Source organism: Vigna umbellata, chromosome 4 (genome assembly GCF_029865625.1).
Source record: "Vigna umbellata cultivar VRB3 chromosome 4, Vumbellata_1.0, whole genome shotgun sequence".
Lineage (NCBI taxonomy): Eukaryota > Viridiplantae > Streptophyta > Magnoliopsida > Fabales > Fabaceae > Vigna > Vigna umbellata.
Genome location: NC_142168.1, coordinates 50,596,838 through 50,610,929, shown reverse-complemented (window position 1 = coordinate 50,610,929; position 14,092 = coordinate 50,596,838). Strand labels below are relative to the sequence as shown.

General features: G+C 35.8%; 1 protein-coding gene and 1 pseudogene across 1 annotated transcript; one reads left to right on the top strand and one right to left on the bottom strand.

The window, feature by feature from the left end:
• Nucleotides 1–1,319: 1,319 nt before the first annotated feature.
• LOC148200507 (akuammiline synthase 2-like) lies at nucleotides 1,320–2,639 on the top strand. Its single transcript, XM_088112969.1, has one exon. The coding sequence runs from the start codon at nucleotides 1,320–1,322 to the stop codon at nucleotides 2,637–2,639; it is 1,320 nt and encodes a 439-aa protein (XP_087969095.1).
• Nucleotides 2,640–12,745: 10,106 nt separating this feature from the next.
• Nucleotides 12,746–14,092, bottom strand: LOC148200506 (pentatricopeptide repeat-containing protein At2g02980, chloroplastic pseudogene; annotated as a pseudogene).

Sequence of the window (14,092 nt, the reverse complement as noted above, 5' to 3'; positions counted from 1 at the left end):
GTCCTTAACCCACAAGGATAGACACGAGAAAAATTCACATAATCAAAAAGTTTTCAATAAACATGGTTATTTGGTTATATAAAAAAATTACATAGTAAGGTAGGATGCTGAGATTCTTGACTTGTTTGTTAAATATACATGGGACATTAAAATCTTTACTAATTTAACATAAATAAAACATTAATATGTTAAATATTCCATTGATATTTATAAAATTAATTTTTAAGATACTATAATAATATATTTAAAATAAAATAACTGAGAATACAAGTTAAAACAAGTATATTGGAATATATATATATATATATATATATATATATATATATATATATATATATATATATATATATTTTGATATGTTACATTGTTGATGTAATGAATTAAACATTATAATGAAAAAATGTTAATCTTTATATTAATTATACTAAAAGTATGTGTTTTCTTCTTATTGACTGTTAACTTACAACACCACCATTAAATTTTACATATTATACTAATATATGTACATTTAATTTTCAATTAGTTAAGTTTTTATTTAACTTAAAATAGTTATGAGTAATGAAAGAAAGTAATAAAAAATTGCTTAATACTACTAAGGAGCTATAGCCCGATCCAAATTTTATCATCCCCTTCACATGGGACTTTTGGGGCTACGGTTTTAAAAAAAGTCTATAATGAGAAAAAAAAAAAAAAAAGCTCTACATTTAGAGATGTCGCGTCAGAGTCAACTCATGGATCAAAAACCTAAATGACACCTCTAATCCTCTAGATATGAAATTCACATTCAATAGTTTCTCTATGTTTCCAATGAGCATTTAAAAGTATCTAAACTTTAAATATGAAAATAGGCTGGTTCTTTAAATAATTGATTTGAAAAAACGGGCATATTTATCAGTGAAAAGTAAAATATATATTTCAACATCAAATACAAAAGTAAATTAGGCGTTAACAATTTCTTTTTCATATAACTATCTATTACAATTACTTTTAATAACATAACAGGACTTAATGAATAAAACGTAAACACTAAATGAATTTTGTTAACAAAATACTATAAAACAACAATGCATATATTGCTTGTTAGAAGGTTATTTGATGTTTTAATGTTGCATTAAAAAACTATAACTATTGATTAAAACAAGAAAAAAAAATACATAGATATTTTGAAGTGATGGTTCAAAAGCAATTAAAAAAGTCATTTTCTACATTGTTTCGACATTCCTCAACGAGTGTATATAAACAAATACCAATGAACAAATTTATGATGAGATCTCTTATCCATATTTAAATTCAAGCTTGTGTGGTGATAATAGTTGAGAATGGAAATTAACATCACATCAAGAGAAACCATTAAACCATCACTGCCAACTTCTGTAGAATGCAAAACCCTAAAATTATGCTTGTTTGATGTCTTTCAACTCAACACCTATTTTCCATTGATCCTCTTTTACAAAAACACCACCAACCTTGAAGGATTTTCAGAATGCTCAACTCAGTTGAAGAAATCACTATCTGAGGCACTAACCATTTTCTACCCTCTTGCTGGGAGAAGATGTGATTTCTTTTCCATTGATTGCAACGATGAAGGTGTAATTTTCATGGAAGCTTCGGTGAAAACCAGCATGGAAGTGTTCTTAAAACCACCCAAATTAGAACTGCTAAACCAGTTACTTCCATGTGAGCCTAACAAGTGCCATCCTCATGAAGAAGTGTTGCCTCAGTTACTTGTTCAACTAAACAAATTCCAATGTGGAGGAATAGCCATTGGCTTGTGCAACCTCCACATTCTCTTGGATGCATATTCTTGCAGTGCCTTCTTGAAAACCTGGTTTGCCATTTGCAAAGGGTCAAAGGAAGAAATCTCATGGCCAGATTTCTCTTCTGCTGCTTCTTCGTTCCCTCCAAGAAACATCACTGGTGTACGTGCTGGCATGTTGAATATAAACAAAGACTCGAACATAGAAGAAAACTGCACCACAAGAAGATTCTTGTTTGATCACAAAGCCATCAATGAGCTAAAATCCATGTCAACATGTGATGAAACAAAACCTACACGATATCAGGTAGTATCTTCATTCATAAGCAAACATATGATTGTAGCAATCAAAGGGGACAAAACAAGACCAATGGTTTCATTGCATGTTGTGGACATGAGAAAAAGAATGGGGGAGCCTTTCTCAAAAGGTGTTGTTGGAAATTTGTTGTGGCCTGCATTGTTTGTTCTTGAGGGTGTAAACAAGAACACTGAGATCATAGATTTGGTTGACATTCTAAAAGAAGGACTTGGAAAACTAACTAAAGATTTGTTTCTGAAAGTGCAGAATGATCCTTATTTTTTGTGGAGTGATGAGTGTGCAGAACTAATGCTTGAAGGTATAGCAGAAAATAAACCAATCTCATTAGTGTTCACAAGTTGGGGTAATATGGGATTCGATGAAGTGGATTTTGGTTGTGGAAAACCCTTTTGGCTAGCTCAAAGAGGAGGTACTAAAGAAAGTATCCCAAACACAGTGATATTGATGGAAACAAGAGAGGGAATAGAAGCATGGATCACAATGCCAGAGAAACATATAAGTATCTTGGAACATGATGTGGACTTCCTCCAATTTGCATTGCTTAATCCTACTATTTTAATCTAAATTAAACTGATGAAGTTAATTAAAATGTAACGAGACTTTCTTGTGGTTTTTTTTTTCTTAACATCAATGTCGAACTAAATTAAACTGTTTTATCTTCCTAATAAGAAGAAAGAACGGTGTGGTTAGAGTTGCTATCTACCTTAGAAGATTGAATATTTTTTTGGTAAATTTTTAATGTTGATAGTACTTCCACAACTCACGAATTTGATGAGGACTATTGCTTTTTGCACTTCGATAATTACTAATTGCATTTCCATATTAATAGAGAAAGATTAAATTTTTTGTTATGACTGCATCTATGCTTCAATCATTGCTGTTACTGTAAAGTAAAGGAAGGAAAAGTGAGGGAAAATTTGGTGCTCTTTGATATTTACTTGTTTGAGTTTTTGAAGAGTTGAAACAGTTCGTTTGTGGATGAGGGTTAGAGTTGAAACACCAACAATTTTAGGAGTTAAAAAATAACAATTTCAAAAGTTATGGATGGACATAACTTCTTACTAATTAATTCATGTCAGTCCATTGGCTTTGATCCTATATGATTCAAAAAATGAGTGAGTTAATTTTTATTATTCTTTTTTGGAGAGTATTTTCGGTGGTTAATTTATTCTGAGGTACTCCAATTAAAGTTTTGTAGATGATTTTGTTGTAGGTCTTCTTCATCTTTATCTATTAAAAATGGAAGTAATTCATCGTTGAAACATTTAAAGAATTTGATTATACAATCATATAACCTACTAAATGGCTTCAAGAAGGCATCATTCCATATTATAAAGATTTGTATAAGAAGTTTAAAATTGATGATTCTTCTTTATATTTTGTCATTGAACATGGTGAACTTTTAATCTCCTATTTTAGATGTTACATTTTGATACATTATGTGTTTATAGACTTGGACTACGGCTACTAAATTATATGTTTCTTTTACCTTGGTTTCAAGACTTAAAAACTTAAAAGCTTTCTCAAATAAGTTTGTAAGAATTTATGTTAATTATTCTTAATAACATAACGCTCGCCAAAACACTCATTCATTTTTATTTAATACAAGTTCTTATTTTCCTTAACAATATAATCCATTAATATATAAGATTATTTATAAAAGGTGTTCATAATAAATAGTTTTATTATGTCATGAATTATTTATAAGTTTCAAAGGTGATTTGAATATCTATATTAATATTATGGCTTTATTTATTTTAATGTTTTTATACTAATTTAAATTTATTTGAAATGTGTTTAAATAATATATATTTATTTTAATGTTTAAATAGTAATATATATAATTTTATGATTATTCATTTTTCTTGACTTTTCTTCACACCATAAAAAGAAATTAATGAATACACGAATACTCATGCATAGGTAAAATCACTACATTAAAATATTTAATTTATAAGGTACTGTTGAAAAAAGAATCTGAAAGGGTAAATGATATACATATTTTAAAGCACAAAAGTTATGTAATTTTTTAACTAAATGATAAAAAATAATTGTTACAGCCTTTAAAAGTTTATAATAGTATATGCAGTTTCAAAAGAAAGTTTGAGTGGTAGCCTTTGTTTTCTTATAACAGCGAATTAGTTTAAATTAAATTTTGTTTACTTAGTGTATCGAATATAGTGTATATTAAACAGTTAACATCACAAGCCGTTTGGTCACTACCACAACAATGTGATGTCAACCGCATCAACTAAAGTCAACCGCGTTAAATAACATTGGACCATAATTGGGCCAACACTTAAGGTACTATTGGGCCAGTAGTCTAGCAGAAGATAAAATAATCAAAGGAGAATAAAATAATCAAGAATATCTGATTGAAGATGTGAAGATGTTGATAAGTAGTTAAAATATTGATAAGGCCATTTATGAGTAACTAACTGGATCTCTAGGTAATGTTGTTTTTATTTGATCTGTGAAACACTTATAAATACAATGACAGCGTCAAAGGCCAGGTATATTCAACTCACACTACGAGACTCAAATATTCAACTATGATAAACAGTTCATAAAACTGCTCCTAACTTGAGCGTCAGAGTGCATTTTGCAGATACCTCCCCCATCAAGAACACAACCGAACGACATCTGAAGTCCAAGCGAGCGGAGCACTCAATTCCAGTGTCTGAAAGCAGCAAAGCCACGTCAGAAAGGTTAGTGTCCCGGTCCCACAAAATCCCCACCGAAAATTTTGACGCCCACCGTGGGGCCGAGCGGCATCCCGCTGAAATCGCAAGGAACCAAGACGAGCACTCGGTCTCGACATTGCTACTTCAGATCGACACCAGAAACTTTTAGCAAAGCGAAAGTTACACTACATGGCAACTCTACGTGAAACTTCATCAACAAGATAAGTATTTTTAAAATATGAATATGAAAATAAAATAATAAGAAATCTGCCCTTATATTATTTTACAACAGTGTTTGAGTTCTATGATAAACCACGATAAAATCCAAATATATATATATATATATATATATTATATATATATATATATATATATATATATATATTAACAATATAATATATAATGCTCTCATAATAAAAACATTGGTTACAAGACATTATTTTTACATAAGCTAATAATTAAACGGTGGCAAGCAGCATCTTTATTTTCTAGGACCACTAGATAAAAATATATGACGTCATTATCATTCTATTTAAAGTCTAAGACTTAGACTAATGTCTTCTAACACTGTTGGTTAACGTTTATTAACTCCAACACTTGTCTCTTACTTATTTGTTGTCGAAAGCCACCTTCATTATTCTATTACAGATCATGGTATATCTTAATCCCATCAAAAGTGAGTGACGGATAGAAAGCCACTTCTTCCATGACATGCCCAGAGGCAACAAGAGGCCTTGCATCATCGTCCAATTTATTGGAAGAACGACCGCAGATACAAAACCCATGGAACGTTCTTCGACAACCCCTGGTCCTTAACTGAGCGGTGAGGAATGTTTTCCATGAATTCTCGCTCTCGTCCACAAAACTAGGGACGTTATCCGAAAAACTCCTGGTCCAAACCGAGCAGTGATAAAAGTTCTCAGCGAACTGTCACTCTCATAAACAAACCCAGGGACGTTATCCGAAAAACTCCTGGTTCAAACCGAGCGGTGATAAAAGTTCTCAACGAACTGTCATTCTCGTAAACAACACATGCCTTTGAGATAAATGAATGTGTTTCCCCCGAATCAAAAAGTACACAACAGGAATTACCATGCAGCAAACAAGTACTAATTATAAGATTACCTGAATTTGCTGCCTCGACTCCTGTTAATACGTAGGCTCGTCCAACAGCCTGCGCCCTTCCACCAACACCACCACTTCTTGATTAGAACTTGCCTGCTTAATGTGGCTGTTCACTAGCCCTTTTTCCCAACGGACAATCCCTCTCATAGTGTCCTTCTTTTTGGCACCTGTTACACCTTTTGAAACCAGTCCCTTGAGGACACACAAATTGATAGTGAGGACCTCCACAGATAAAACACCTCATTGCCCCAAAACTTGGCTGACCGAGCGGTACTGGAGGCCTTGGAGACTGACCTCTAGATCCTGAAGAAAGAGGTCGAGCATAAGGAGTCTTCCTAGAATCGAGACTAATTCGGGAAGAAGGAGGCCCTCCAATATTATGTTGTTGCTTCTACTGTCTTTCTACTTCCAGTGTATTTTTCTCTAATACCTTGGATCTTTCTCCCAAAGAAGGAAACGACTTGATGCACAAACTGGAGATCAACAATTTAAGATCCCCTCTCAATCCATTTTCAAACTTCCTACACTATCACTCCTCATCTATAGTCATCATATGAAACCTCAACAGATGCTTGAACTTATCTGTATACTCAGACACTATATCATCCCTCCTTGAACTAGTTGGAGAAATTCCACCTCTTTGTCAAACCGAACACTATTAGGAAAGTATTCTTCATAAAACTTATTCTTGAATATTTCCCAAGAGATGAGAGTACCACTGCTCTCTAGTAGCATCCTCATGCTACTCCACCAATGATTGACATCTTCAGTCAGTAAGTACTCAAAGAATGCCAACCTACTGTAATTTCGACATCTCTTAGTGTTATAAATCCTTTCCATATCACAGAACCACCGATCGACCTCATCCGGACTGCACTTGCCATCAAACTTGGCCGGATGGTGTTGAAGGAAGCTCTTCAAGCTCCATTCTTGTTGATGACTAGTGGAAGAATTAGACGACCCAACTATATTTCTACCACTTGTCATCATGTCCACAAGTTGTCTTTGGGTCATCTCTGCGGATACCCTGGCAGCCTCTAAATTCTGTAGAGCCACTATGTTTTGTTGAACTAATGCAACATTTTGTTGCTGCATAGCCACTATTACCGACTCTAACAGTCTCGTATTATCAGGTGCATCCCTATCTGCAGGTAGGAGAGGAGGAGGTCTAGGTTCCATCTTCTGGTTTAACAGAGAGAAAGAACCATCAATTTAACTCAAGGAGGCAAAAAAACTATCTAAACCAAACACTAAGTACACAACACAAGCATAGTATACTCATAACCTATAGGATTTATAAGGAACTAACTGCTCTGATACCATTAATGTAACATCCTAAAATATAACATAATACTATATCATAGATTAATCACATATAATAATATGATAGATCATTTCTCTAAGAGTTAGTAAAGTATTTAACATTATAGTTATCCAAAAATAACCATAAAAATTTAAACCTTTAGAAAGTTCTTATACTATTGCAAAACAAAGTAAATAACCGAACGACTATTACAATTATAGATTTGTGACCGAACGGTTCACCAAAAACTATATACAACTGATGACCAAACGGTCTTAAGCTAAGCAGCAAGATCCTCGCCTTCCAACGCTTGTTCCACCGAACACTCATCGCCTTCTGCTCACATCCACAGGATGATCATTGCAAAAGAAATACGAATGAACGGAAAACATAAGACAAGACAGGAAAAGTAGGGTAAGCTAATGTAATTTAATTATAAACACAACTATACATTTCATACGAAGTTCAAACCATGCGAGACCGAACGTTACCTCATGCCAACACCCAATACAAGCAATCGTATACAAAATGAACAACACAATTCATGTATATACCGAACACTATTACTTGACCATCTGAATTGTATGAATGTGTAGCTACAGGTGTTTCTGCACTTGTGGTGGTGAAACAACAAGACCCCCATCAAGCTACCCCACAAGGTTAGTCCAGTGAAAATTACCTCGATACCCTGAGGTTAAAGGACCTCCTGCCATTCTCACACATGAGTTACTCCTCTCTACTTGAGAATGAGTAATCATAGAATATCAGGATAAACACCAGCTTAACACGATACCCACATTCATACTTTATCATTTAACACCATCCACGAGCCATTCCTCCTTGAAATTCTCTTTCACATTACTTGAAAACAAAACTCCTTATCAATTATCATAGCATATCATGCATAATTATATAGGCACCCATAAGACTGAAAATCTTGTGAACATTGGAGACCAAACAGTTTCTCACCACCCCAAAGGATATGACCGAACGCTAACACTAGCATAACTACTAGTACAAGACCGAGCGTTAACACTAGCATAACTGCTAGTACACGACCGAGCACTACCAAGAATGAGCACTAGTACAAAACCGAGCACTAGTACGAGACCAAGCACTACCAAGAACGATCGCTAGTACGAGACCGAGCACTACAAGTGTTAAACCATGGACAAGTGTAACCGAATCGTATCAAGTAATAAACCTTGTAAGACCAAGTATCGTTCTCCCAAAGGACTCACGGCCTAGACAGTTGTGTGGTTTATTGATTAACTAAGACTTGCAAAACTGATTGATTAAGATTTAAATGTAAATACTCAAAAGTAAATATGAATGCATGGATTGATCAATGGTAAGAAGAAACAAAACACGTGAATTGAAATATATGGATGATTATGTTGTTGGGGTTTATCAATTTCATCCTATCTACTCTCATGTATTCAGGAATTCATCTTTCTTCATTAATTGTTAATTCCACTTTCTAAATTACCTTAAACCCGATGTCTCGGCGAAGAAAGCCTAATCATAATCACTAGTTTACAATGTCTTGTCTCCCTAGCAATTAATCATGCATTATAGTGAACAGAAGCTTAAAGGCAACAAACAATCATACTCCTATGTCTAGGTTTATACTACTATTGGGAGAGATTCCCCAGATCTAGATTTCCCCGTATGTGTCCATATCGACAAAATCAATGATCATCACATCGAATGAGTTAAACAATGCATGCTTGGAGCAAAGAGGAAAAACCCTAATAGTTAATGGAAGAAAGCATGTATCTTAAAGAAGATTTTGAAGAACAAATTCCATACATAAGAGTTTCAAAAGGATTACATTGATTCCCCAACAACAATAAATGTTTAGTTCACCATATTCATGGTGAAACTAGATGAAATACACTGAAAGAGTGAAAGACAGAACCCTAGAAAGTTGAGAAAGGAGCCTTAGCATCCAAAATCCTCCTCCAAGGGGTGAAAGAGTGTGTTTCTGCTTCGTCCCAACCAAAGATACTTGACATAGGTTAACTAAAACCTTATATAGTATTCTAAAAATTATAGAAAAGTGAGCCCAAGCCCATCAGAATGCCGCTCAGTGGTAAAATACCGCTCCGCGGTAAGTGTGTGTCCTCTATTTCACCCCTCAGCTGCACTTCTGCTCCTCAGTGGTGTTAACGAGTCTTGAAGAATACCGCTCAACGATAATTTCTGTTGAGTGACACTTGGTTCTTCTCTTCTTGTGCACTTTTTGTGTCCTTTTCTGATTCCATCTCTTTCCTACTTCTCTTCTTTCATCAAATTCATCTCAAAATCTGCAAAAACAAGGAAATCAAGCATAAAACCTGTCCAACTCTCTTATTTCCACAAACATAACCAAAAGCATGATTCCAAGCTAGTTTCTAAGTCATAAAGGTTGTTTTTTATATCAATTTAAGTATAAAAATAACAGTTTTTCAATTGTTATCAACAAGAAACGATTGCTAGTATGAGACTGTTAACACTTCGGCAAGTGTACCGAATCGTATCAAGTAATAATAAATGGTAAGACCAAGTATCGTTTCCCAAGAGACTCACGGCCTAAACAGTTATGTGATTTCTTGATTAAATAAGTCTTGTAAACGAAATCATTGTGTTTATATTGCGAAAAATAAACATGAATGCAAGTGTTGATCAATTGGATTTTAAGATGCAAAAGTGATTGATGTAAAATATGGAATGATTATGTTGTTGGGCTTTCCGACTTATCCTATCCACTCTCATGTATTTATGAATTCATCTTCTTCATTAATGTTAATGCCACTTTCTAATTTACCTTAAACCCGATGTCTCGGTGAAGAAAGCCTAATCCTAATTACTAGTTCACAATGTCTTGTCTCCCTAGCAATTAATCATGCATTACATTCGCACCGAAGCTTAAAGGCAACCGATCCTCCTATTCCTATGTCTAGGTAATATTGCTTCCGGGAGAATTTCTCCAGTTCTAGATTTACCTATATGTGTCCATATTGATAACATCAATGATCATGCAATTGAATGAGTTAAACAAAGCATGCATAGAGCATAGATGAAAAACCCTAACAATTACATCGTTTCCCCAACAACAATGGAGGTTTAGTTCACCATAGACATGGTGAAATTAGATGAAAATAATGAAAAGAATGAAAGATAGAACCTTAAAAGTTGAAGATCGGAGCTTCCGCATCCAAAATCCGCCTTCGAGGGGTGAAAGGAGTGTAATTTTGCATCTTTCTGTCCAAAGATATAAACCCTAGGTCAACTAAACCCTTATATAGTTTATTAAAAATATAGAAATTTGGCCCAGGCCCAAGTAGAGAGCGCTCAGCGGTAGGAATTGCACTTAGCGGTAAGTGCGACACTCATAATGACGCTCAGCGATGGTGCCCAAGCGTGAAACAGTGAACTTAACAACAAACTCTGGCGCTCAGCGGTGACTACGATACTTGGATTATCCCTCAGCGATGGCGCTTAAGCGTCAGATAGAGAACTCAACAACAAGCTCGGCGCTCAGCGGTGAAATGGCGCTGAGCGGTGGCTGCGATTCTTCTTTTGTGCAATTTTTCTTCCTTTCCTGAGTCCAACTCCTTACTACTTCACTTCTTCATCCAATTCATCTTAATTCCTGTCAAAACAAGGAAAAACAAGCATAAAACCCATCCAACTTTCTTATTTCCACAACTTAAGCAAAAGCATGATTTCAAGCTAGTTTCTAAGTCATAAAGGGTGTTTTTAATATCAAAATTAAGTATAAAAATAACGGTTTTTCAACCGTTATCAGAGAACGAGCACTACCAAGAACGAGCGCTAGTACGAGATCGAGCACTACCAAGAACGTTCGCTATGACGAGACCGAGCACTACCAAGAACGAGCGCTAGTATGAGAAATCATCCACACACCTAAGTCCGAACGGTCATGAACGGGTAAGACTAAAGAGACCAAACCCAGTTAATGACTGAGTACGGAATACGATCGAATGATTAACTTCTGCAGAATTCTGAATAACACTCCCAAGACCAAAACAAAATATTTTTCTTACCTTCTAAACCTCCAAACATGATTCATAAGTTATTTTAAACCTATCCTATTGAACCTATTTCACACTGACCCCCAACTCACAATTTCATATACTCTCTTTTCCAAAACCATAAAAGACCGGACGCTCTACTGCAAAAAACTCCAACCCAGTTCACAGGTCTCGGCCAAACACAAAATTTCAATACAATTCAATCAATCATACAATTATTCATACATGCAAACGTTCAAACAGAAATTCCAAACACAGAAAAACATAATTAAATTACTAGCTTCCCTTACCTTTTTAACCGAATAGCAACTCAGCAAACAGCAGAATTCGTTCCCCAAAACCAAAATATTTCTAGAATACCTATAACCCACCGATCAAGAAAGAATAATCAACCAACAAACCAAAACATGATCAGAATTTGTGAAGATGAAACAGATGAACACATGCAACTAGAAATTTGACTTGCAAGTGTCCGAAAATAGTTTTCTTAGGAAGAGAATGAACTTACCGGCTCCAAACTTAATTTGATCGGTGAAGATGGAAGATTTTGACACTCTGATTACTCAACACTATCTGATTGATGATCATAAGGAGGAGAAAGTGAGAATTTGTAGAGAAAGGTGGAGAATTGTAGAGAGGAGGAGAAAAGATCTTCAGAAAATTTGGAGAGAAGAGGTGCATGCAGAAAGTGGCTCGAAGTTTTGAAAAGTTTACTTATATACTACCGTTAAAAAACCGCTCAGTCCAACCAACTGCATACACCTAGATTCTACTTTTCTCTGAATTTGATGGTGGTGACACTATTCATCTTTATCTACTAAGAAGAATGAAAGTAATTCATGGTTAAAATATTTGGAGGATTTGATTACGCAATCATATTCCCTACTAAACTATTTCTTCCTAGATTGACTTCAAGAAAACATCACTTACTATAAATTGGATTTGCCCTATAAATTGGATTTGTCCTATAAATTGGATTTGTCCTTATGATATGACTCTTCTTTGATCAAGTCCACAAGCTTGCTCAATATGTCAAGGAAACTTAGTAGCAATTCAGGATGAAAATTCAAAACAAAAGAAGTGAAAGAAGATTGCTGCAGCTAAGGAAAAGGTAATAGAAAACAAGGTGTTATGAGCTCTTTGTATATGGATTATCCTTGCTTTTACAGAGTGTTCCTAATAGTTCTGTGTGCATGATATGTACATATGTTGTTTCTTCTCATCTTTAAATTTTGGTTAAAATATACGTTTTAAAATATATTATTAATCGAATTAAAATTACCTGAAGTATATAATATCTTAATCTCGAAGACTAACACTGTCTTAACAAAACAGAGTTGAAAACAGTGTCTTAACAGTGAGGGCTTCCCCGTGCAGTTACCTGTTTAGCTGTAAGCAATTAACAATTCAATGAACAGATGACGAACTTAGAAAGATGGTCCTAAAAACCATTACCTCTATGTTCTAAAACTTATAATGAAGCTTCTCTCAAAGCTCAAGATACAATGAATATCAATTTTACACCTCTACCCAACTACAACCAGGAATTTTCTCCAACCCTTTCTGTTTCATGGCTAACCTAATGTTATTGGCATCCTGGAAGGAAGCAAATGTAGAAAAAACATTTGCAGTGAGCACATAGTTAGCTCCCAATTCGGACTCCAGTTTAGACAGAAGATCAGCATCCAAACTAGGAATCCACCCGTGATTCCTGCAAGCCGCCAGAAAACTCCTCAGTATAACACCATTCGGCTCCATAGGCATGCCCTTGATAATATCATATGCCTCTTCAATCAAGCCAGATCTTCCTAGCAAGTCAACCATGCATCCATAGTGTTCAACACTCGGTTTTATGCCATACATTCTCACCATCCGATCAAAATACCTTCTTCCCTCACAAACGAGTCCAGCGTGGCTGCAGGCCGAGAGAATCACAGCAAAAGCCAAACTATCTGGTTGCAGTCCCATATCCTCCATATGGTTAAACAAAGAGATAACATCTTTATGTCTCCCATGATCAGCAAGAACGGACATCATGACAGTGAAGGACTGCAAATTCTTGCCATCCATTGAATTGAAAACGACAACGGCCTCATTAATTTTTCCACATTTACCATACATGTCAAACAAAGCTGTTCCCAATGCAACATCCATGTCAATGTGACTCATTATAAGGTAAGAATGAATGGACTGACCAGCACGGACATCAAGCATTTTAGTACAAGCAGAAAGCAAGCTAACCAATGTGACAGAGTTTGGCTTTTCATTCGTTTGCCCCATCTGATGAAAGACACGAAAAGCATCCAAAGGGGAGTTGGAGGCCACGTAAGCGGCAATCATGGAGCTCCAGGTCACAACATCTTTAACAGTCATTTCTTCAAACACCTTGCGCGCTGACCTTACAGCATGGCAATCAGCATACATGTTTAAAAGGGCATTACACACATAGGGATCGGAGCAGAATCCAGTCTTGAAGGTGAGAGAATGGAGGGTCCGACCGAGGGGGAGGCAGGAAGAGCGAGCGCAGGCTTTGAGGAGAAAAGGGTAAGTGAAGCAGTCCGGGTTAAGGGTTGAGGTTTGGAGGAGGCGGAAGAGGGAGAATGAGTAGTGGGGGTTGGGGATGGAGGCGAAGGCTCTGATGAGGGTGTTCCAGGCGAAGAGGGGTGGAAGGGTGGGGAGGGAGTGGAAGAATGTGGTGGCAAAGGGGAGGGAGATGGCGGAGGCTGATAAGAGGAGTTGGGAGATGAAAAGAGGGTGGTGGTCCAGGGAGGTTTTGAGGAAGAGGGAGTGAAGTTGGAGGAGATGAGTAAGGGTTTTGGAACGCCTGACGAGGGTGATGGCGTTTTCCCATACCCGCCCTCCCAT

Bases quoted from the DNA above. Each gene is read 5' to 3' on its own strand.
- LOC148200507 (XM_088112969.1), top strand. From the start codon at position 1,320: ATGGAAATTAACATCACATCAAGAGAAACCATTAAACCATCACTGCCA.